General features: G+C 46.3%; 2 protein-coding genes across 6 annotated transcripts in view; one reads left to right on the forward strand and one right to left on the reverse strand.

Annotated features, from left to right (window-relative positions):
- The window catches only part of LRRC41 (leucine rich repeat containing 41), a 15,780-nt gene extending 4,230 nt beyond the window's left edge, over positions 1-11,550 (forward strand). Inside the window, exons 2-10 of the mRNA XM_004699460.2 lie at positions 259-345; positions 1,873-1,943; positions 5,050-6,196; positions 8,784-9,044; positions 9,540-9,704; positions 9,801-9,899; positions 10,379-10,501; positions 10,704-10,779; positions 10,874-11,550. Of these exons, the coding sequence (XP_004699517.1) occupies positions 259-345; positions 1,873-1,943; positions 5,050-6,196; positions 8,784-9,044; positions 9,540-9,704; positions 9,801-9,899; positions 10,379-10,501; positions 10,704-10,779; positions 10,874-11,093 (2,249 nt within the window). The 3' untranslated portion in view covers positions 11,094-11,550. The remainder of the gene's footprint in view (positions 1-258; positions 346-1,872; positions 1,944-5,049; positions 6,197-8,783; positions 9,045-9,539; positions 9,705-9,800; positions 9,900-10,378; positions 10,502-10,703; positions 10,780-10,873) is intronic.
- The window catches only part of RAD54L (RAD54 like), a 21,605-nt gene continuing 11,277 nt past the window's right edge, over positions 11,435-21,762 (reverse strand). Inside the window, exons 9-18 of one of the 5 annotated variants that reach the window (XM_004699459.2) lie at positions 20,428-20,578; positions 17,814-17,940; positions 16,736-16,810; positions 16,474-16,604; positions 15,888-15,998; positions 15,604-15,727; positions 15,151-15,229; positions 14,477-14,656; positions 11,956-12,119; positions 11,435-11,870 (exon numbers count right to left, since the gene is read on the reverse strand). In XM_004699459.2, the coding sequence (XP_004699516.1) occupies positions 11,660-11,870; positions 11,956-12,119; positions 14,477-14,656; positions 15,151-15,229; positions 15,604-15,727; positions 15,888-15,998; positions 16,474-16,604; positions 16,736-16,810; positions 17,814-17,940; positions 20,428-20,578 (1,353 nt within the window). In that variant the 3' untranslated portion in view covers positions 11,435-11,659. The other 4 variants (XM_045291904.1, XR_006680208.1, XM_045291902.1 and 1 more) reach the window with 4 other exon arrangements.

Genomic DNA, 21,762 nt, shown 5'->3' on the forward strand with positions numbered 1-21,762 from the left:
TTTATTCTGCCCAGGCCTGAGTGACCAGCTCCTAAATGAGTATACCAGTTTGCTTTGTGGAATTATCCCAGACTCGAAGTGTATGCCCCTGAAATTCCAGCTTCCAAGTAAGTGGATCAGGGTTTGGAATACACTTAGATTAGCTTTTACAGCCTTCATGTGTCAAAATGAGATGTTTGCCTTCATGTTTCCTTTCCAGTGGGAATAGAGTGTTGGAACATTGGGTGGAAAATAAAACTTGTGTTTTGGTTTTTGTAGCTCTCCCAGGCCCAATACTTCAAAGCATCTTACCTCTGCTCAATATCTATTACTTGGAGAGGATTGAGGAAACTGCCCTCAAGAAAGGTAAGTGATTTTACTATTTCCCTATGATTGTGAATAAGGCACCATGACATTTTAGGTAAATATTACACTTGATATTTGTTTAGAATGCCATTCTTTTCAAAAAGTATTCTTTTATTTTCTTGCTTTGTAGGCAAGGTCATAGTTTCAAGGGACATGCCTGTCAACTGGCCTCATACTGTTTCTCAGTACTTCTGTTCTACCTCCTAATCTGTTGGGTATTAGCTGGGACCTTAGAAGCTAGCAAGCAGTCATCTCAGGTATAGCAGTTGGTTTCTGTTCACTGGGAGCAGCAGAGGAAGGAGTCAGGAATTTTAGATGAAAACTGAGTACGTGCTGGTTGCTTCTGAGCAACTAACTGCCTTTTCCACGAGACCAGAATTGGATGGTGTCCTGCTGCAGTTACAGGTAATTTTGGTCAAGAAACCTGATTAAAAGGGAAAATGCTGTATAGAATTTCAAGTTCTCAAAGGAATCTAGACTTTTTGGAACTACTGAGACTACATGAATCCCCACAACTATTGCCTTTAGACTTTAAATCTCAACTATCCCCTGAAGTCGTCTTTGAAGCAAAAAATAGTGTATCTTTATTATAAAGTATGTTTGCCTTAGAACTATGTATGTATCTTTGAATAGAGGTAATTAGGCTCTAACCTGTTTAATTCATGACAGCTGCAAAGGTTGGATGAACTGCTTATGGGGTAATGAATTTAATGGAGCTGGAATAATTTGGAAAAGGACCGTGAAAATGGTAGCAAACTGAGTGCAATACAAAATCTATCAAGCCAAATTCTAACTCAGAGCCACCCTATAAGACAGAGTAGAACTTTCCCATAGGTTTTCCAAGCTTATAATTTTTATACAACAGGGAGCAGCTGGTGGGTCTGAATCAACAACCTTGAGATGAACAGTCAACTGTTTTAGCTACTGTGATACCAAAGCACCATAGCGTATGATTGATGTCACTGAATTGTACATGTAGAAATTGTTTGAATGGTATATTTTGAGTGTGTATAGTTTTGCCAAAATCAAGTTTTTTTAAAAATACCTGTATATCTTAGATAATTTCGTGAAGCACCAAGCAAATATCAGAACCCTAGTCTACTAATCAAGTAATAAACAGGCACATCACATTTAGTAGCACAGCCACCCAGATCTAAGCTGCTTCCCTAACTTCTCATTGAATATACCTGTTGGAAGCTAACATGTATGTAATTCTTCTTTGTTACGTACTTTACCTGGAAGGATTAATTTACTCATGTAATCCCTCTAACAACCCTATGAATTAGCTATTTTTAACTACATTCTACAGATTAGTAAACCAAGGTAGAAGACGTCTGTTAAGTAATTTGTCCAAGTCACACAGCTAGAAAGTAGAGTTGCTGACATTGAAACCCAGAGGATCTAGCTTTAGAGCCAATAGTCTTAACATTCTGCCTTATTGTTCCTGTGAACCCAGAGAAGAAAAGCTGGTGTACTTAACACACGGTTCCCAGGGAGCAGCCAAGTAAATGTGATCTCTCTCTACAGGCCTCTCCACTCAGGCGATATGGCGCCGGCTCTGGGATGAGCTGATGAAGACGAGGCCTTCCAGTTTGGAGGTAAGTGTAGATAGAACTCTGGCCTGACTTTGAAGCATGAAAACAAGAATAGCACACAAACATGAGGTGGCACTGTTGAAGTAAAGGGGCAGGGATGGAATGCATGTGGGAGGAGGGCTCTGGTGGCCTGTCAAAAGCGTTTGACCCATTGGCATTTTACTCTGGCTTGCTTGCTTGCTGTGTTTGCAGGTAACAAAACAGGAAAGTGTAGTGATAACAGTGGATGACAGAACGAAGATTCACAGAGGTCTTGACATGGCTGGAGCCATGGCCAAATCAATTAAGATGAAATTTAATAGGATTTGGCTGTCTTCACCTGATCCTAAAAATGTGCAATTGTGTGGCCTCAGGGTAGGATGTGAGGGGGCCTGGCTTAGCAATTTTATTTAAATTTTTTTTTCCTTCTGTTTCCAATGTCTCTTCACTACTGGTCATGAGAGTCCCTTCCATCAGTGCCATGTAGTAAACTTCCACAAAGAAATCATTCTCAATTATTACTAAAGTAGACCAGAGTCTCGGAAGCAGCTTAGGCAAAGGAGTAGTTGCACACAATGCCAGTAAGGGCCCAGCCATCACTGTCCTGTTGCCAAAAACCTCAGAAATCAGTTGAGGGTTATTTTAATATAGGGAAAATATATGGAGTAATTTATGATAGCTAATGTCTTACTTTTAGTTTCAGAATTTCAGTCCCAGCCACCTCGTTTCAGCCTATATTACCTCTGCCTCTGTCAAGCCAATTCACATTGTTCTGGGTGTATTATCATTAGCAGCAGTAATAAGTAACTTATTTTTAAAACAATTCTGTGAAACAAGTGATGTTCACATATTACAGCTGAGGGAAGAGATTCTGAGAGGCCCAACGTAGAGGGCAGGACTTTTGGTAGAATGCCAATTATCAGCAAGGGGTCAAACCAGAATGAACCAGTCCAAGCCCTGATATAGGAACAGAGCTGAGACCTAAATCAGAAGTCAGAGGATTTTCTACTGCACCCTAGGATAGGTCAAGGTCTTAGGGGTGATATTGAGAAACACTGGAACATGCTATGTCTTTGTCTTTTGGGCAGTAGATAGCAGTTTTTCTTCACCTCTACTGTATACATTTGAAGATGTGTTTGTTTGTTTTTGTGGGGGGGTGTTCTTATTAAAAGGATTCCTGGATCTCACTTCAGCTGTAGCATAACAGAATTGCTGCAGCTGCTACATGATGTTTGAAAAAGAAAAACTGCACAGGAAGTTTGGATAGCCCACTAAAGGTTGAGGATCACTTGTACTACAGTGTCTAACAAACATCAGAATAGTCTTTTGCCCCCATATCTGTCAAAGCAAATAACCACCTTAAAGAAAACACAGGTCTGATTCCCATCCTCCAAGAATTCTCATCTGCTTGGGATAATAGTCTAAGCCAACAATAAAGTCTAAGCCAACAACTTAGACTGCAAAACTAACAGTCTTGAAGAATAAAGTGTTAGACTTCCTCATGGTGTGACCATGAAGCGCATCCCTAGCAGATAGAAGAAGGGATATGGAAGGCAGGTTTGGGTCAGTGAGATTTACCTGTTTTCCAGAGCAAAGTACTCACATGAGCAAGAGAGGGGAAAATGATAAAGCTTTTTACATAAGCAGTCCATATTTTGGGCGGCTTTGCCTCCACTGGTACCAAAACCAAACCTATTCTTATCGAATGGATTTCAATTCATAGTGACGCTTTATAGAGTGTCCACGGCTGTACACCTTTATGGGAGCAGATAGCCGCATCTCTCTCCTGTGGAGCAATTGGAGCAACTAGTGGGTTTGAACCACCAATCTTGTGATTAGCAGTCCAACTTCTTACTTGACAGCACCACCAGGGAAAACAATGAACCCTGGTTTAGCACTTGGCTACTAACTGAAAGGTCAGTAGTTTGAACCCACAGGTCATTTTATGTGGTTTTAGACACTTTGGTAGGATTTACATCCTTGGAAATTGTATAGGGCAAATCTGTTGTCTGAATTGGCAGTTAGTTTGGTTTGAGTGGGGAGATGGTGGGAATTTTTAGTCAGAATAATGTGATCAAAGTGGTGTTTTACAAAGATGAATCCAGTGCCCTTGGGCAGTCATTGGGGAAGGGGAAATGGGGCTAAGGAACAGTCAGGAAGTTAAGGAAATGACCAGGTGTGAGGGCTGTGATAAAGGTGCCAAGTAATACAGGTATGAACAGGGTGGTGGTAAGTTGGAACAGATTCTTGTAGCAAACACATGGAAGAATCTAGAGTTGAATGACTGCTTCCCTTGGGCGGCACTAGAGCAAAAGAAGGCTGGTTAAACGGTGGCTACTAACTGAAAGCCCAGTAATCTGAGCCCACCAGCTGCTCCCTGGGGAAAAGGTATGGGAGTCTGCTTCTGTAAACATCAAAACCTACAGCCTCATAGCAACTTTACAGGGACCAGTAGGGTTTCCCAGGCTGTACATCTGTACAGGATCAGACCACCACATGCTTTTCCCTTTGGAGTAGGTAGGTTGACCTGCCAAGAAAAGTGGAAATGGTGTTGGGGGTGTTCTACCTGATAGGCTTGAGTTTGTATTCACTCAGTTGAACACCACATAGCAAAAGAATGAGTTCTGGAACCACATTGCCTGACTTCAAATTAGGACTTCTAACCAGTTCTTTCCAGTTTAGTCCCCTGAGATGCTTTCTACTCAATACATGGAGCCCAGGTGGCATAGTGCATACAAGTTGGGCTGCTAACTGCAAAGTTAGCAGTTTGAAACCGCCAGCTGCTCCATTGGAGAAAGATGAGGCTTTCTACTCCTTTAAGAATCTTAGAAACCCACAGGAGCAGTTTTACCCTGTCCTGTAGGGTTGCTGAGTCACAATCGACTCACGGCAGTGAGTGGTAGTAACTCAGTATACTGAGACAGTCTATGTTTTTATAAGATCTCTGGGCATTTCGTATACCCATGTGCTTTTTATATGTATATAAGATCTGGTAAACTCTGATTCAGCGAGCTGAGATGGAAATGTACTTATTAGCAGACGTCGACTCAGAATGATCAGAATGAACTGTTTTGAAGCCCTAGGGAGTATTTTTAGGATCACAACTATCTGCCATATTCTCTGCTTTCAGAGTGTGACCTGTTGGCGAGCCAAGTTTATGGAAGCCTTTTTTTCCCATGTTCTCCGTGGGACCATTGATGTGTCTTCTGACAGGCGTCTTTGTGACCAACGCTTCTCACCTCTTCTGCACAGCTCACGCCATGTTCGACAGCTCACCATCTGCAACATGTTGCAAGGTGCAACTGAGCTGGTGGCTGAGCCCAACCGCAGAGTTCTGGAGACCCTGGCCAGTTCCCTGCACACTCTCAAGTTCCGCCATCTACTGTTTTCTGATGGGGCTGCTCAGCAATCACTTCGACAGCTGTTGCACCAGCTCATTCACCACGGGGCCGTCAGCCAGGTGTCACTGTACTCCTGGCCTGTACCTGAGTCGGCCCTTTTCATTCTTATCCTCACTATGAGTGCTGGCTTCTGGCAACCGGGCCACGGTGGCCTACCCTGCCATCTCTGTGGCGAGGCCTCCAGAGGCCGGGCACCCTCCCGAGATGAAGGGTCTCTCTTACTAGGCTCACGCCGGCCTCGCCGGGATGCTGCTGAGCGATGTGCTGCAGCTCTGATGGCCACACGGCGAAAGAGTGAGGCCAAGCAGATGCCGAGAGCTGCACCTAGCACTCGGGTAACACGCCGAAGCACCCAGGAGAGCCTGCCAGCGGGTGGAACAGACCCTAAGAGGGAAGCGCATCCTCCAGCCACCTCCCAGGAGGCTCCTAGCACTAGGCGACCACCCTCTGCTCCAGCTGCCGCCTCTTCTGCCTCTGCCGCCTCTTCTTCCACATCCTCATCCAAACGGGCTCCAGCTAGCTCAGCCCCACAGCCTAAGTCCCTAAAGCGTTTCAAGCGAGCTGTAGGGAAGAAGGGTGCTCGCACCCGTCAGGGGTCTGGTGCAGAACCCGAAGACCTGTATGACTTTGTTTTCATCGTGGCTGGTGAAAAGGCAGATGGTGAAGAGATGGAGATTGGGGAAGTGGCTTGTGGAGCTTTCGATGGGTCAGACCCCAGTTGCCTGGGGCTTCCAGCACTTGAGGCCTCCCAACGGTTCCGCAGCATCTCCACCTTGGAGTTATTCACGGTTCCACTCTCCACTGAGGCGGCACTGACACTGTGCCACCTGCTGAGCTCCTGGGTGTCTCTGGAGAGCCTCACTCTTTCCTATAATGGTGAGTGCTCAGAAGGGGCAGGAGTTAGGTTTGGTCTCCCATCAATACCAGCTATATTCCCAATTTTGTGTAGAAGAATTGGGAATATGACCAGGAAGCTGGAGATGTGGCCCTGTCTCGTGGGACAGGAGGCTTGATTTATGGTTGGAAGCAGGTTCCTGAGACAGATCAATCAGCTAGAGTACGACTGGCAATCTAAAGGAAGGTTACAGTATATGCAGGTTCAGTCAGATCTGGGTAGGGTCCCATGAGCCCTATCAAAACCCTGTAGAGACAAGGAGTGGGACAAGATATTTTAAGACCACCAATATGCAAGGCAGTCCTTAGGTCTCTCCCACTGGATTATGCTTGGCTAGCAAAGTCACAACTCTGGCTAAATCCAACAATCTGCCTAGCTGGCTGGGAATGGCGGGATGGGATGCCACACAACTATGCAGATGACTACTAAATATTCATGATCATCAACCTCATAAGAACCATCACTGTGCTTGCAACATCAGCTTTCACTCATGCTCTACCACTTCCAAACTTTCTTTCTCAACAGGTGTAATATATTTCCTAGGGGAAATAGAAGTTATCATATAGAAATGACGCAACTTACTGTTGAAAACCTATTATAGCCTACTAAATCTATACTTTCTTCCTTTCACAGTGGAAGATCCAGATCGCCATCTTAGTGCTCTGGACCCATTCCCTCCCATCTTAAAGCTCGTTTCCCAATTTTATTTCTAACTTATATATAAATTAAGGAGCCCTGGTGGCATAGTAGGTTAATCATTGGAGTGCTAACTGCAAGGTTGGCAGTTCAAACCCACTAGTCACTCTTCAGAAAGAAGACGAGACTGTCTCTCCTGTAAAGATGTATAATCTTGAAAACCCTATTTAGTTGTTAAGAATTGGAATGGACTTGACAGCAGTCTACTACACATAGTATGTGTCAGACATGTTTTAAGTACTCAACGTTAATCCTTGAATGTAGGGAATCCCATATTCTCTACTGTTCTATTTGTTTCTGTCCTTCATAAACTGCTGGTGCTTCCACTTTACTTAAAACCACTTCAGCCTCACCTCCCCCTCACCACTGCATCCAGGACCTAGGTCATCCCCTTGTTGCTTAGTCCAACAAACTTCAGTCTTCGTCCTACATTAACTTAGCAGCATTTGCTATTCTTAAGCATTGTCTTCTCTATAAAATACTCTAATTTCTACTGACTTTGGACATTTCCCCCACCCCCTTTGGATACCTTTTTAAAAAAACTTTTCTTTTGGATACCCGTCTCTTAATGCTCAGTTTACTAGGGCTGAAAATTTTCCTACTTTATGCATTCCCCAATTTCACTCCAGTTTCCAACTTTGCTGAGACTTCATGATGCCTTCTAAACTCAAGATTCAAGCATCCAGCTACCTATTGAGCTTGTTGACCACAGCACCCCATTCCATTATGTCCAAGTCGAATGCTTCATCTTCCTGCTTTACTGAGCCGTCTGTTCTCGGCAAATGAAGTGCTCATACCAGCAATATGAAAACTCAGCATTCTCTTATATTTGAGTTATACAATCTTCTCAGGTTACCCTTAGACTCTATATTCTTGCTGTACAACCCACTGTCCACACTGTAACCCAAACACTCTGTGGAAATTACAGAAGTCAGTCCTTCACTTAAAACCCCTCTTCCAGGATCGTTCGTTTTCACAGTTTACCTTAAAGACAATGAAAGTGCCTAAAAGTTTTATGCCGCAAACACTTCCTTTTAGCCTTTCATCTTCTTCAGGGACTGGACTGCTAACTACAACCCCACCAGCCACACCACAGGAGAAAGCTGAGGCTAGCTGATTGTGTAAAGATGGACAACCTTGAAAACCTTATTCCTAGAGTTGAGTGGTTATCGACTCAATGCAGTGAGTTTAGTTTGTTCTTTAGGACTCAGCTAGAATGCTTTCACCAAGAAGCTAGCTTAGGGGTTAAGTGCCCATTCTTTCTACTTCCCCAGTTCCTATCCTGTTTTTCCAAGCTGTGTAGGCTGCTCACTACTGTCTAGCAAGAAGCCTGATAGTTCAATGAATCAACAGGAGCCTGCTCAGTCCAGTGGGAGATGAAGTAAGGGATAGGTTCCAAGGGAATTGCTTTATGGGATAAAGCAACTACCCTCACCTTCCCTGGGTCCTTCTATGGTGATCATTTTCTGGCACAATCCCCACCCGATGAATCTTCTGCTCATTAGGTCACTATCATGCCTCAGTTTTTAGGTATACCCCATGACCAAAATGTCCTTTGTTCAAGGCCCAGTGTCTATAGGAAGTTACTCAGAATCCAGATGAGACCCCTGCTCCATCAGTAGCCATATGCTGCCCAGCCACAGTCTATCTATTTGGTAACTACACTGTTGATGCTGCTTGAGGGCGTGACCCAGTATAGCAGGTACCAGTTTGCTGCTTACCTGAGGAAAAGACAAGATAGTGGATGAGTAACCAAAACAAGTGGTTTTAAGTAAACGATGCAGAGCTGATAATCCAGCGATCTATAGAAGTTTGATTGTTCCTCCCTGCCAACTCCCACATGACTGACATGCTCACTCTCTCCTGTCGTAGGTCTGGGCTCTAACATTTTCCGCCTACTGGACAGCCTGCGGGCCCTGTCAGGCCAGGCTGGATGCCGTCTCCGTGCTCTGCATCTCAGCGATCTCTTCTCACCACTGCCTATCTTGGAGCTGACGCGTGCCATTGTGCGAGCCCTGCCCCTGTTGCGGGTCCTCTCCATTCGTGTTGACCACCCTAGCCAGCGGGACAATCCAGCTGGGCCAGGGAATGCAGGGCCTCCTAGCCACATAGTTGGGGATGAAGAGATACCAGGTGAAGCACTGTGCATGCATGTTTACATGTCTCTACACAAGGGATTTGTGGGGGGGGAAAGGAGCCTCCTGGTCAAACCTGTCACTGTTCATCTCGGCATGAATAGATTGTCTAGAATGTAGTATCCCCTTTAGAGCAGGCCTTGTGCTGGGCAGTTTATTTCATCATACTACCACTAGGGAGTGACTGTGGCAGCTCATTCTTCAGAGAAGGGGTCTGAGCAAAGATGGGTTCTAAGCTGACTGGATTAGGTCCCTCTGCTCTCTTGACTCCTACTTGCTATGTCTCAGACCCCACCCCGCTTGGAATATTGTATCATATCTGCTTGTGTCTTCCGGAACTAAAAGCTCCATGAAGGGAAAGATCAAACTGCACTTGGTGCTCATCCGGAGCCTAGCACGCACAGTGCCTGACAAGTGCTTAGATAAATGATTAGAGACTCCCTTTAGGGACGCGGTAGATGGCCAGCTGGAATGTTCTCTCTCTCTCACCTAGAAAATTGCCTGGAACAGCTGGAAATGGGATTCCCAAGAGGAGCCCAGCCAGCCCCACTGCTCCGCTCTGTACTGAAGGCCTCAGGTTCTCTGCAACAGTTGTCCCTGGATAGCGCCACCTTTGCATCTCCCCAGGATTTTGGACTTGTGTTACAGACACTCAAAGGTAGGTGGGACCCAGCCAGAATGGTGAAAGCAGGGTAGGCGGGAAAGGTGCATTCTCTGGGAAAGCTAAGGCTTGTGGCCTCTGCCTCCCATTCAGAGTACAACCCAGCCCTGAAGAGGCTGAGCTTCCACGACATGAATCTGGCTGACTGTCAGAGTGAGGTGCTCTTTTTGCTACAAAATCTGACTCTCCAAGGTGAGTTCCCCCATTCAGGGGCTGGGGCTTCCTGGGTTCTCATTGTGAACAAACAAAACTGTTCCCTTCTTGGTCATGTGTCCTTAACTATAACGGATATAGAAGCTCCATGATCTTCCTTCTAAAAGGCGCCCAAATCAGTTCTCCATGGAACATAGGAAGCAAACTGTTAATATTCCCCCCAGAAGTTTTACTTACTTTCAGGAACTGATAAAAATGGTGATAGCGAGGAGGGATAAATGTGCAGACTTAGGGTGGCCAGTGGATAAAGAGGGGCCAAAGGAAGTGGGTAGAGGATTAGTTGTACATAGAACTTTTGGTACACTAAACATTAACTTGTATTTCGTTCTATCCTTGCTTGGGGTCTTAAATTCCTTGCCCTTTCGTGGGTCCCTGTAAAATGCTCATACCCCAGTGTTAGAGCCAACTGAAACAAGAGGGACAGCACCAGTCTTAATGCAGCCATTTTCTCTTGACAGAAATCACCTTCTCCTTCTGTCGTCTGTTTGAGAAGCGCCCAGCCCAGTTTCTGCCTGAGATGGTTGCTGCTATGAAGGGCAACTCCACACTGAAGGGCCTTCGGCTGCCAGGGAACCGTCTGGGTGGGGACTGGGCCCTTGAGAGGGGAAGGGAGTCAGGCTTATGACCTAGAAATGCACTGGGTGAGGGCATGGACCTCTCACTGGGAGCACTGGGGTTGGAACACAGAGTACTTCTGTGCTGGGACTTTGGGAACAGTCAGTTGGGCCCGGATGTCTTGTGCCCTGTTCTGGTGGAGGTGACGGGTATTTCTCTCCTACCCAGGGAATGCTGGCCTGCTGGCCCTGGCAGATGTTTTCTCAGAGGATTCATCTTCCTCTCTTTGTCAGCTGGACATCAGGTACACAGGGAGGGACCAAGGGATTGGGGCTGCAGGGTCACAGACCAGGGATTACTTCCTTCCTGGATATCTAAATCCATCTCACCCCTACCAGTTCCAATTGCATCAAGCCAGATGGGCTTCTGGAGTTTGCCAAGCGGCTCGAGCGCTGGGGCCGTGGAGCCTTCGGTCATCTGCGCCTCTTCCAGAACTGGCTGGACCAGGATGCAGTCACAGCCAGGGAAGCCATCCGGCGGCTCCGGGCCACCTGCCATGTGGTTAGCGATTCGTGGGACTCATCGCAGGCCTTTGCAGATTATGTCAGCACTATGTGATGGCCCATACCTTGCAGGCCCATGCTCAGTACCATCAGCTTGCAGGGGCTGAAGCATGGGTTGCCCAGAACCCCCAACTCTTTCTGCCACTTTTCCTCTTTCCTATTTCCCCTGTACTGAGGTCCTGGAAGACTTGATGCAGCCCAGCAAAGGCATTCCAATGTTGAATTTAGAGCCTTTGGGACTCTCAGTACCCTGGGCCTGGAGATTATAGTGGTCACCATAGTTGCTGAGAACAGCCCTTCCCTCCCTGCCCCAGGGTTCCTGCTTCCCTCTTCAGGAAGGCGCCCAGGCTATAGAGAAGTGTAGGAGTGCCCGCTACCAGGCCTCTTCCCTACTGGGCTCATCATGCTGCTCCCAGGCCTCAGTCCCTTTTCATACCTTTATTCCTTTCTTTTTTTTAACCGAAAAAAAAAGTTTTTCTTACAAAAAAAAAATAAATTTTGGGCAAACATCATGCAGCCCTTCTTGATGCTTTTCTCCCAGAGAACAAAATGCAGGAGGACCTATGGGGCAGGGAGCCACTTTCCATATCCTCCTCCAGCTACACCAAGAACAGCTAGTTGTCAGTGGAGCCCCCGCTGCTCCTCGTGCGAACGCTGGTGGAAGACGAAGGTGATGGCAGCGGAGGCAGCATCCCAAGCAGCCTGGAGTACCTCATCTTGGAGTCCCCGCTTATCAGTGCTGTGGTTCCACTGAGCCAGGTCTGAGGTGCAGTCAGAACCGTCAGGAGGGGGCCGCACTTGGCGGTTGTTGACACAGCGGCGACAGCGCAACCTGGGGGTAGAGGACAGAGGTCAGACCACTGCAGATTCCATATCTAAGCTAGACAGGGAGCTCAAAGGTAAAGGGCAGCACCCACCTCTCATGTGTGTCACTGAGGCTAGCCTCATCCAGAGTAAACAGCTCCTTCAGCTCGCCCAGAGAGAAGTGCCGCTCTACATCTTCCTCCTCGTCTACCACACAGCTACTCAATGCTTTCTTATGGCTCTGACGCTGGAAGATCTTCTCCTCAATGGTTCCTGCCTGTGGGGGTTGGGGATGGGAGGAGGATTTAGTTATCCTTGTTAAGGATACAGGGAAGCCCAGGAAAAGTATGAGTCCCGTAGCAACAGCTCTGCTCAACTGAACCCCATTTTCCTCGTTTCTCTTCTAGGAACATAGCCTGTGCATGTCTGCTCACCCAGGCTACTTTCTCTATGAATGGAGGGTGTCGGGGTCTCAAGTTCCTCTTGGGATAAACTGGGGTTTGTCAAGTCTCATTCAGAAAACATCACTTGGGTATTTCCTCTTACCCAGCCCAATGCCAACACTAGGACACAAAGAAGACTCAAATACAATCCTGGTCCTTGAGCTCCTAAGCCTAGTGGGAGAGACAGGCACACAAAGAAATTGTTACAATCATGGGAATCTACATAGGATACCTAGGGGCCCACAAGAGGGGTTAGTGGTGTGATGTTGAAAGGTATTCCAGTCTAGGAACAAAGAGATAGTGGCCTGATGGAGGACCATAGTTGGGCGTATACTGACAGCTGGCACTGGGCAAGTTCATTAGGGCGATGCTATGGAGAACTTTGGATGTGAGGCAGAAAAGCTTGAACTTGTGCAAGTTATAAAAGGCAAAACCAAAATTTTTGGAACGCTCATGCTAAAAATAGTATATTAATAATTGCTTAGAAAGGATAAGACCAAAAGCAAAGAATTGGGAAGCTGCTACGGTGTCCCAAGTGAAAGACGATGACTTTGGCGTTAGCCAGGGAGGGAGGAAAGAGGAAGGTTAAAGAGATTTCGGTAAGGTGAAAACAAAATTGGCCAGAAGCTGCTAGGAGGCAGAAAGTAGCCAGGAAAAGGATAATGGATGGAGCCATTAAATGATGGAATTGGGAGTACATTTTAGTTGTGCTGCAGCTACAGTGCTCATAGGATAACCCAGTGGAATGGGGCTGGAGCCCAGGTAAGCGATCTGGGCTAAAAATGTACAGTTGGAGACTCGTTAACATAAAGAGTAGATGTAATAACAGAACCAAAGATGAGAGAATTTTAAGAAGAGAGTAGGAGAGTCAACAGTTTCAGATACACAAAAGAAACCAACAAGGGTCTCTTGGCAAAAGCCAGCTGTATACTCACAAGCTGTTTCAGTAGAGCCTAAGGGGAGAGAAACCACACCGATGAGATCTAATGGGTGAGTGCAAGATGGGGAAGTCACGAAGCTTATCTGCAAGCCCTGGAAAAACCAGTGAGTGGAAAGCAACCCAAGGTCATCACTAGAGTAGGATAGAATTTTAAAATTGCTTTTTGAAGTAGGAACTATTTTAACTCATTTACAGACTTCAGGGAAATAAAAGCAAAGAAATGAAAAGATCGGGTATGGTCGAGCTAGAGCAGAGCTGGAAATAAAAGATTTGAACAGAGAAGAAAATATTTTGAGACGGGAAGGGAAACGAGATGAGTGAATTCATGCCTAATGGCTTACATTTTCTCTGAGGTACAAGACAAGATTCACAGAAAGAATAACGGCAGAATTCAGTGTAAGGAAGTAGTGAAGAGCAGAAGTGGCTGCTGAAAGCCATGAAATAGGCCCCAGCGCCCGAATGGCAGACCTGCCTGTGGTGGTGCGGAGACAGAGCTGAGGACGGCAGGGATGGCTCAGGTCCGAGGGAAAGACTCATGAGGACCAGGCTGGGTAGAAGAGGAAACCACGCCAAATGGATTGGGAGAGGGGGTGGTGGCAGTTTCCAGAAGCATTCAGGTGAAGATGTAGTGGGTGTACGTCAAGAGAAAGCGGTTAAGCATAGGAGATAAAAGCAGAATGATAGTAATTGAAGTCTTAAATTTCAGGGGAGTGCTTCCATGACAGTAATGAGGTGGAGGGAGTGTTAGGAAGCCTTCAGAGATGAGGGTCGAAATGGGATGGCTAGAGGACTCAGTAGCTGTGGGGTCCTTGAAATCAGCTGTGATGACAGCAGGAAAATATGGTAAGCTGGTGCCCAAAGTCATTGATGAATGAGGAAAATGGTAGAGAGGTGACTGCAACAAGGTAGACAAGGTCACTAGCATGATGTCCAATGGAAGAACTTTGGGTTGGAAGGCCTGCAAGCATAACTGAGAACTTGGATAATGCCAATACCACTTCTTTGCCCCACAGGGTACAGTAAAAGTCAGGAATAAAGGAAAGTGCCCCGTGGAAAGGATAAGGCCATAGAGGAGTTTACCACAAGGCAGATACTCAGAAGGCATACTAAGGTGGGAACGAATTCTGGGCTCCAGGCTAAGCCCATACATAGCTTGGCCACTCCTAAGAGACACTGAAAAACCACCCGAGATGGTCCTGAAGGTCTTGTTCAATGGCCCACCAATACCCTGACCACTGCCGCCACCCTTACAGATAGCAGGCGGTAGATGAAGCACATCTTCTTTTGACCGTCACGCCAGACCCTCGCCATAGCTTGTTCATCATTGGCTGGGTTCCAGTCAGGATCAAACATGACCAACCGGTTCGCCCCGATGAGATTGAGGCCGCAGCCCCCAGCTTTGCTGCTCAGCATGAAGACAAATTCAGGGCTCTGGGAAAATGGAAAAAAGTCTTTTGCAGCCAGAGATCCCACTCAGTCCATCTCTTCTCCCTCATGCCTTTGATACTATGTTCAAACCAATTGTGAGAACAACCAGTTTGCTTACTAGCCAGTTTCCCATCCCAGCCATTATCAACCAGCCTAGCTCAACTGTACAACAAAACACTCCAAATTCACTGCCATCAATTGAATCCAACTCATAGTGACCCTATGGGTTACAGTAGAACTGCCCCGTGTTCAAGGCAGCAAATCTTTTCAGGAGCAGAAAGCCTCAGCCTTCTCCCTCCGAGCACCTGGGGGTGGGGGTGGGGGTTACCTTGCTGACCTTGTGGTTAGCAGCCCGATAGGTGACCCGCTATGCCCTCGAGTTCACATCTGCCAGAATTAGAACCAGGGGGACCCTGAGGCAGAGGTCTCTAACAGCCTCTGGCAGCCATTGATTCTGTGACAGCAGCAGTGGTGTGGGAGAGGGGTTGTGCATTTACCGATGGAGAGTTGAAGCGTTCCACAACCTTGGCCCGCTTCTTAATAGACATTGTGCCATCCAAGCGGACATACAGGTACCTACAGAGGAATCCAAAGATCAAGACCCAAGAAAGAAATAGAGCTCTTTGGGGCTGGAGCTTATGAAGGAACTGAAATAACTATGCCTGAGGCTCTTCACTCACAGTCTGAGGTCCTAAACCGCACCCCCCTCCCCAAAGGAAGGGCAAGGGGCAGGGAGCTAAAAGGTCCAGGTCTTTGGGGAATACCTGAAGGACCAGGGGCTATTTTGCTTACAGGTGGCACTAGAGCCATCAAGCAACAAGGGAACGGCTATCTCTTAGAAGTCCCTCCTGTACCCACATCTTGGTCCACATCTGATCAGAACACCTAATCTTCCTAGGGGGAAAGTAGAGAAGGCTCCCCTTTGGCAGTCTGATGAGGCTCTTTCCTACCTTCGGACCCGGCAGAGTTTCTCAAAGAGATCCAATGTCTGAGTGTAATTGGACACCAACACTACTTTGTCATTGCTTCGGCTCCGAGTCACAGCCAGAATGTAATCAAGGACCAGCATCTTACCTGGAGAGAGCAGCAACTATTAGCCCCAGTGGGCCCACTCAGTGCCCAGAATTCTTACTCTTGATATCCTGATTTTATAAGCTAGTGATAATGCAGACTCCCACCCCATACCATCCTACCGTCCTCTTAAGGGAAGCCAGACTGGTGGGAAAGGGCTTACCTGATAGTTGGGGCTCTAGAGCCTTGGAGCTATAACCAGGTGGGAAGATGTCCATGGCTCCCTCAAAGCCATTCTCCTCTTCCACACACTTGTCATATATCAGAGCTGGATCTAAGGGCAGGGGGTGGGGGTGGGGGGAGGCTTTATTTTCACTGCTCTCTAGAAACCTTCCCCAGTGCTAACCTTGTTTGGTTAGCACCACCTCAAATCCCAGGCTACACTTAGTGGGATGGACAATCTTGATGGACTTATTCACTCATATGTTTGCCACACAAGAAGGGGAGCTATACCAGAGAGAGAAAAGTTTCCCTATTATTTTCCCTCTGCTCACTATGCTATCTGCATAAATGGGCTCCTTTGAAAGCCCACTGTCACACATACATACACCGCCAGCATCAGGGTGTGTGGGGCGGAAAGCAAGCGGAATTTTACCAAGCAGGGTCTTTTTTCAGCACACACAATACAGGACCCGTGCCTTGGGGAATACTGGAATCATCTACTGGTTTTATGAAGACACTGGGCCATCTACAGGAGCCTTCAATCTGCTCAGTGTCATGGAGGCTCTCAGGGTCTGGACTCAACTCACGGTTGCACAGCTTCTTCAGAGAAGTGATAGAAGAGAGGGAAGAAACACTCATCTTGCCCTCACACAACTCTTCCGCTGGTTTGGCTTGTTTCAGAAACCTCCTGTATACTTCCGTCTGGAGGGGCGTGAGCCTGAAAAAGGGCAGCTGAGTGAGTAGGCAAGGCTGGTCCACACTGCCTTCTGAGGACACTGGACAGCCCAGCCATGCCTCGGGGCTTAGCCTTACTCACCCACCCCACATCCCTTCAATTGAGTTCATTACCTACAACAAACCACTTGTTCAATCTTCACAGGCAAATATTTAGAAAGGATATCAGATGTCCTCCGGATCAGGCACCTGGGGAAATGATAGATAAAAAGCCAAGGGGGTTATAAAACTGTCATGCTAACTACTAGAATAGCAGCTTCCAGCCAAAGAGCAAGATGGACTCTACTCTTAATTTTAAGTATCAAATGTCAGCCCTATGGGAAAAACTCGTCAGCCCTGTGGCAAGTTACCTAAGTCAAGGTCATGGGAACAGAGAGCTGTCCAGCAGCCTTTCCTACTCACTCAGCTGTGAGTGACAACTCTCTCTTCTAACAGGTTGGCTGGTCTTTAAGAGAAGACCCAGGTCTCCCACTGAACTCAGTGCTCTGAAAGAAAGCAAGCTACAAACTAAGTCCTTAGGGATATTTCTGCTTGCATTAGCCTAAAGGCCTGCCACAGAGCCTTAGCCTTAATGAACTTAAGCCCAGATCTCTTGGAAGACCAGGAAGGGCAGACTTCAAACACACTTGACTCTCCTTCTACCATCTACAATTGGGTTGGAGGTAGCCAGACAGCTAGGAAGAGCAGGAAGCCTCTTCAGGATGCAACCACACAACATGCACACCAAGAACAGGAGTCCAGGCTGGGATATGGGGCTCTACGGGGGAGGAGCAGGAGGCGGGTGCTTTTTGGCCTAGGAGCCACTTATCTCCTTCAGATCTACTCCTACCTGTCAAAGAAGGGCTATTGGCCTTGAGAAAGTAAGTCTGGTCTGAGAGACAGGAAGCTTGTACAGGTCTAAAGGATATTTTGCTCAGAAACTACCAGCACCGGAGAAGAACGTCCTAAACAGTTTGGTAAGCAGTCCCAAATCAGAGCATAGGGCCCTGGCCAGAAAGAGAGTCCAGTGCTGGTCATGGTTAGGGGTACTAATCCCACTCCCCTCCTAAAGTCCTAGCCCTTAAGGTTTCCCACACACGCCGAAGTCCCACAGGACTGGCTTAGGTGGCCTGGGAGGCAATTCTGATGACCTCCCAGGGGAGTACCTGAGGTGGGGTGCTGCCGAGTCCAGCACCCAGGCCACCATCATTACCTATTCACAATGCTGATGAGCTCCCGCAGCCGCTCCTCTCCGAGATGCCTGTCAGCCTCACTGGCAGCTGCGTCTCGACCTTTCAGAATTGGCAACTCGAAATGCTTCTTGAACTCCTGGGCAGTCCCTGAGCACAGCAGAGAGAAGGCAAATACGAGCATTAAGAAATAGGAGAGGTAGGGAGCAGGGAGGGAGGGAAAAAAATGAGAATCAACAGATATCATTAGACAAACAGCAAGGTTGCCAGATAGTCAGCCAATATTAGAAAAAAAAATCAGTAGAATTTCTAATAAAAAAATTTAGATATCTAGTTAGAATCAAAAAGCTAGAAATAAATCTAAATACATATATTTTTAAAAGCCATAAAATATTAGTGAATGGACTTAAAATGCAAAGGGTCGAGAACAGCCGGAACAATATAAAAGAGTGAAAATATTGTTGGAAGACACACACTAATATATATCATCTTATTATTGAGCTATAGTAACTAAGGCAGACAAATAGACCAATGAGGCCGAATTTAGCCCTGAAATAGAGCTACAAATATATGGAAATGTGCTTTGTGAAAAGTGTCACTAGAGTGAGAAAAGAAGACCCTTTACTGGTGCTTCTTGTGCACTACCCAACTGGTTACAGCTGATAAAATCCTTTATGTGGTGAGCTCCAAAGAAAAAGGTGATTTTAAAGGGGATCTGGTAGACCCTGAACTACTGTGGTGGTGATAAGCACTGTTGTAATAAAGCCACCGTTCTCCTACAAAACACCTGAATACATTTGTAAAAGACCATTACCAAGGCATTTTCAGCATCTATTCTGAGGTGATATTTAAGAAAATAAACATAAAATTGTAAATTAGTTTAAAGACCTACAAAAGAATGTGCTACCGAATTTTAAATGTTTGCAATATCCTTGTCTAAAACAAAAGACAACGTGGACTTAAGTATTTTCTTTAATAGCATTGTCTTTTTTTATTTTTTTTAATCCAATCTTCCTCTTACTCTTTTCATTGTGGAAGTCTTTTTACCTTCCCTCTTCACAGAGAAGTACTGACTTCATGGTACACATTCTAAAGCATTTCTTCTTTGAATACTTTTGTACATTTTTATCAATTATCCAACCATCTCTTCTAGCGTAATAGATAGATACATAGATAGATAAATGGTACTGGGCAACTGGGTAGCTATCTGGAAAAAAGACAAGTCTTGAGCCCTGGCCATACACCTACCTGCATAAAAATGAACTTTAACTTAATACAAAGGACTCAAATCCAGAACATATGAATAGCTACAAATCAATAAGAAAAGGTTAGACAGACCCAATTGTTAAAAATGTGCTTCATGAAAAAGGGCAGAAACCCCAAAGGCCAATGAAACCACCAAGTTATTACTAACAACCTATCAGGAGGACTAAGATTGAACAGAAATAAAATACTGGGGATGACCCAGTAGACGTAGTCAGCAAACTATAGCCAAGGGCCTGTTTCTGGAAATACAGTTTTATTGAAATACAGCCACATTCATTCACTTACATACCATCGTGGCTGCTTTATGCTATAGTGGCAATGGGCAAGTTGTAACAAAAAGTTTCACCCGCAGTCCTAAAATATTTATTACCAAGACCTTTAAGAACAAGCTTACCAACTCCAGATAAAGAGACACTGGAATTCTCCTACATTGCTGGCACAATCACTTTAGAAAATTGCTACCAGTGTGTTTGGACTACAGCTGAAAAAATGGGTAATGCTTAACCCAGAATTCCACTCTTGGACATGCGGCAGTAATGCACACTATGTAAAGGCACCTAAGTGAATATTTATAGCAGTATTATTTGAAAGATTTGAAAACAATTGTTCATCAATGGCAGAATAAATTCTGGTGTGTTCATAAAATGAAATAATATGTAGCAATTAAAATGAACAATTGTTGCACATAATAACATGGATGGATCTCATTAACATAATGTAGAACAAAAGAAACCACTACAAAAGATGACCCAGTTGGCTCGGACAGCGTGGTTTGAACTGCACAGGCCCACTTACGCAGAGATCTTCTCCCCCTATTGCTAGTGCAGTGGGCTCAAGGATTTGGAGCATCTGCTTTAAAAACCATGGCGACACTCATCCCCATGTGAAGACTGCATCTCTCCCGACCTGGTGTGGTTACATGAATGTGTTCCCTTTGCAGTAAGTCTACCACTCAGCAAGCTCTCTGTCTCAAGAGATTGCCCTGAGCACCAGCAAGTTAAGGTTCCACTAGCAAACTCTTCCACAAGTGCAAGAACTGCCCAAGACAGTCTTCTCTAAGATCCAAACGCTGTGAGACAGCTGGGCTATATGGACCAGAAATGTGGGCATCATATTTCCAATACCTGGTCATAGTGACACCAGGTCATGCACTGCACAGTGGAAAACGGGCCAGAGGGGGCCTGAGTTGCTCAGCAGAGCCGAGGCCTTCAATGGCATGTCTGCTCCACAGGAAGAAACCCCTTCCTGTACGAGTGGCGAGTCAGCCACACGTTAGCTAGCCTTTTTTTCCTGCCCCTTCTCAGTTGGAGCTATACTCCCAAGGCCGGTGGGGGCTCCTCTGCAATATGGCAGACAAGGCTAGATTCTTACCCAGGATGCCAGAATTAACAAAATGCACCAAGCTGAAATACTCAAGGAGATCATTCTGGATGGGGGTCCCGGAGATAAGCACACGGCGGCTGGTGTTCAAACTGTCCAGGGCCTGGTAAGTCTGATTCTCAGAGTTCTTGAGCCTGTGTCCCTGCAAGGAAATCAATCGAATCTCACTTAGGCCTGGGAGCAGTGGAAGAGCCCTCGGCTGGCAAGATCTGTATAAACAGGAAAAGGGGAGTCACAACATTAAAGGTCCTGGAGGCTTGGGAACTGGGTAAGGAACAAGAGTGTTGCTTAGAAAGAAATGTCAGGCTCAAGCTATAGACTAAGTCAGTGGTATAAACAAGGATTCCACCTCTTCCATCTCGTCCTTTTCCTGTCCCGATGTCTACTGCTGTAGCAGCCTACTCAGCCTAGCCGTCTCAGATATGCTGTCTTCTGGAGGTCCTTTTTGCCAATGGCACAACCAACCCAGAACTTTCTGAGTGTACTAATGCCATCTGTGTTAGCCTCTAGGCCAGTGGTTCTCAACCTTCCTAATGCCACGACCCTTTCATACAGTTCCTCATGTTGTGGTGACCCCAACCATAAATGTATGTTCGTTGCTACCTCATAACTATAACTTTGCTACTGTTATGAATTGGGCAACTCCTATGAAAGGGTCATTCGACCCCCAAAGAGGTTGAGACCCACAGGTTGAGAAGGGCTGCTCTAGGCTTTGTCTAACCTATCAGTGTAAAAGGGATTCAGCCAGGCTGCTCCTTGTCTTTTCTTCCCCAGAATCCACACAGCCTGTGTACCTGAAGAGCCTCCTTCGGCCTCCCTTGCACTTCCTTCTTCAGCAATCTCGATGCTCACCATCCAATGCAACTTATTTCTCTCCTGTCAGCCTTTTTCAAGGAAACTTAAAAGGACCAGACTGTCTTCCCTCTTTACTCAGGACTACCTGGCCAGGGCAGGCCCCACGACCCCCACACTGGGCGGCTGCTGTGACTGTTAGGTGTCAGTGAGTGGGTTTGGGCTCATTTGGACCCTCTGCCTAAGAGAATGCCACGCTGCCCGGCCCATCCTCACAATCATTGCGGTGTTTGTGCCCACTAGTCTCTCTCCCCTGTGCTCCTCGGGCAGTCTATACAAAAAGATGGCTGCAACTTAGTGGACTCTTTTAATGCGCCAGGGATTATACTTTACCCACATTCTCCCCATAATCCACAGTCATTAAATGAGTAGAAAAGATAATACCTACTTTACAGAAGAAACCAAGGCTCAGAGAGGTGAACAGAGCACATTGGAAGATCTAAAATTCGTGCCACAGCCAAGGCCGACCCCCCA

The sequence above is a fragment of the Echinops telfairi genome, unplaced genomic scaffold, assembly GCF_000313985.2.
Source record: "Echinops telfairi isolate 266 unplaced genomic scaffold, ASM31398v2 ScPeMD7_443;HRSCAF=831, whole genome shotgun sequence".
Taxonomy (NCBI): Eukaryota; Metazoa; Chordata; class Mammalia; order Afrosoricida; family Tenrecidae; genus Echinops; species Echinops telfairi.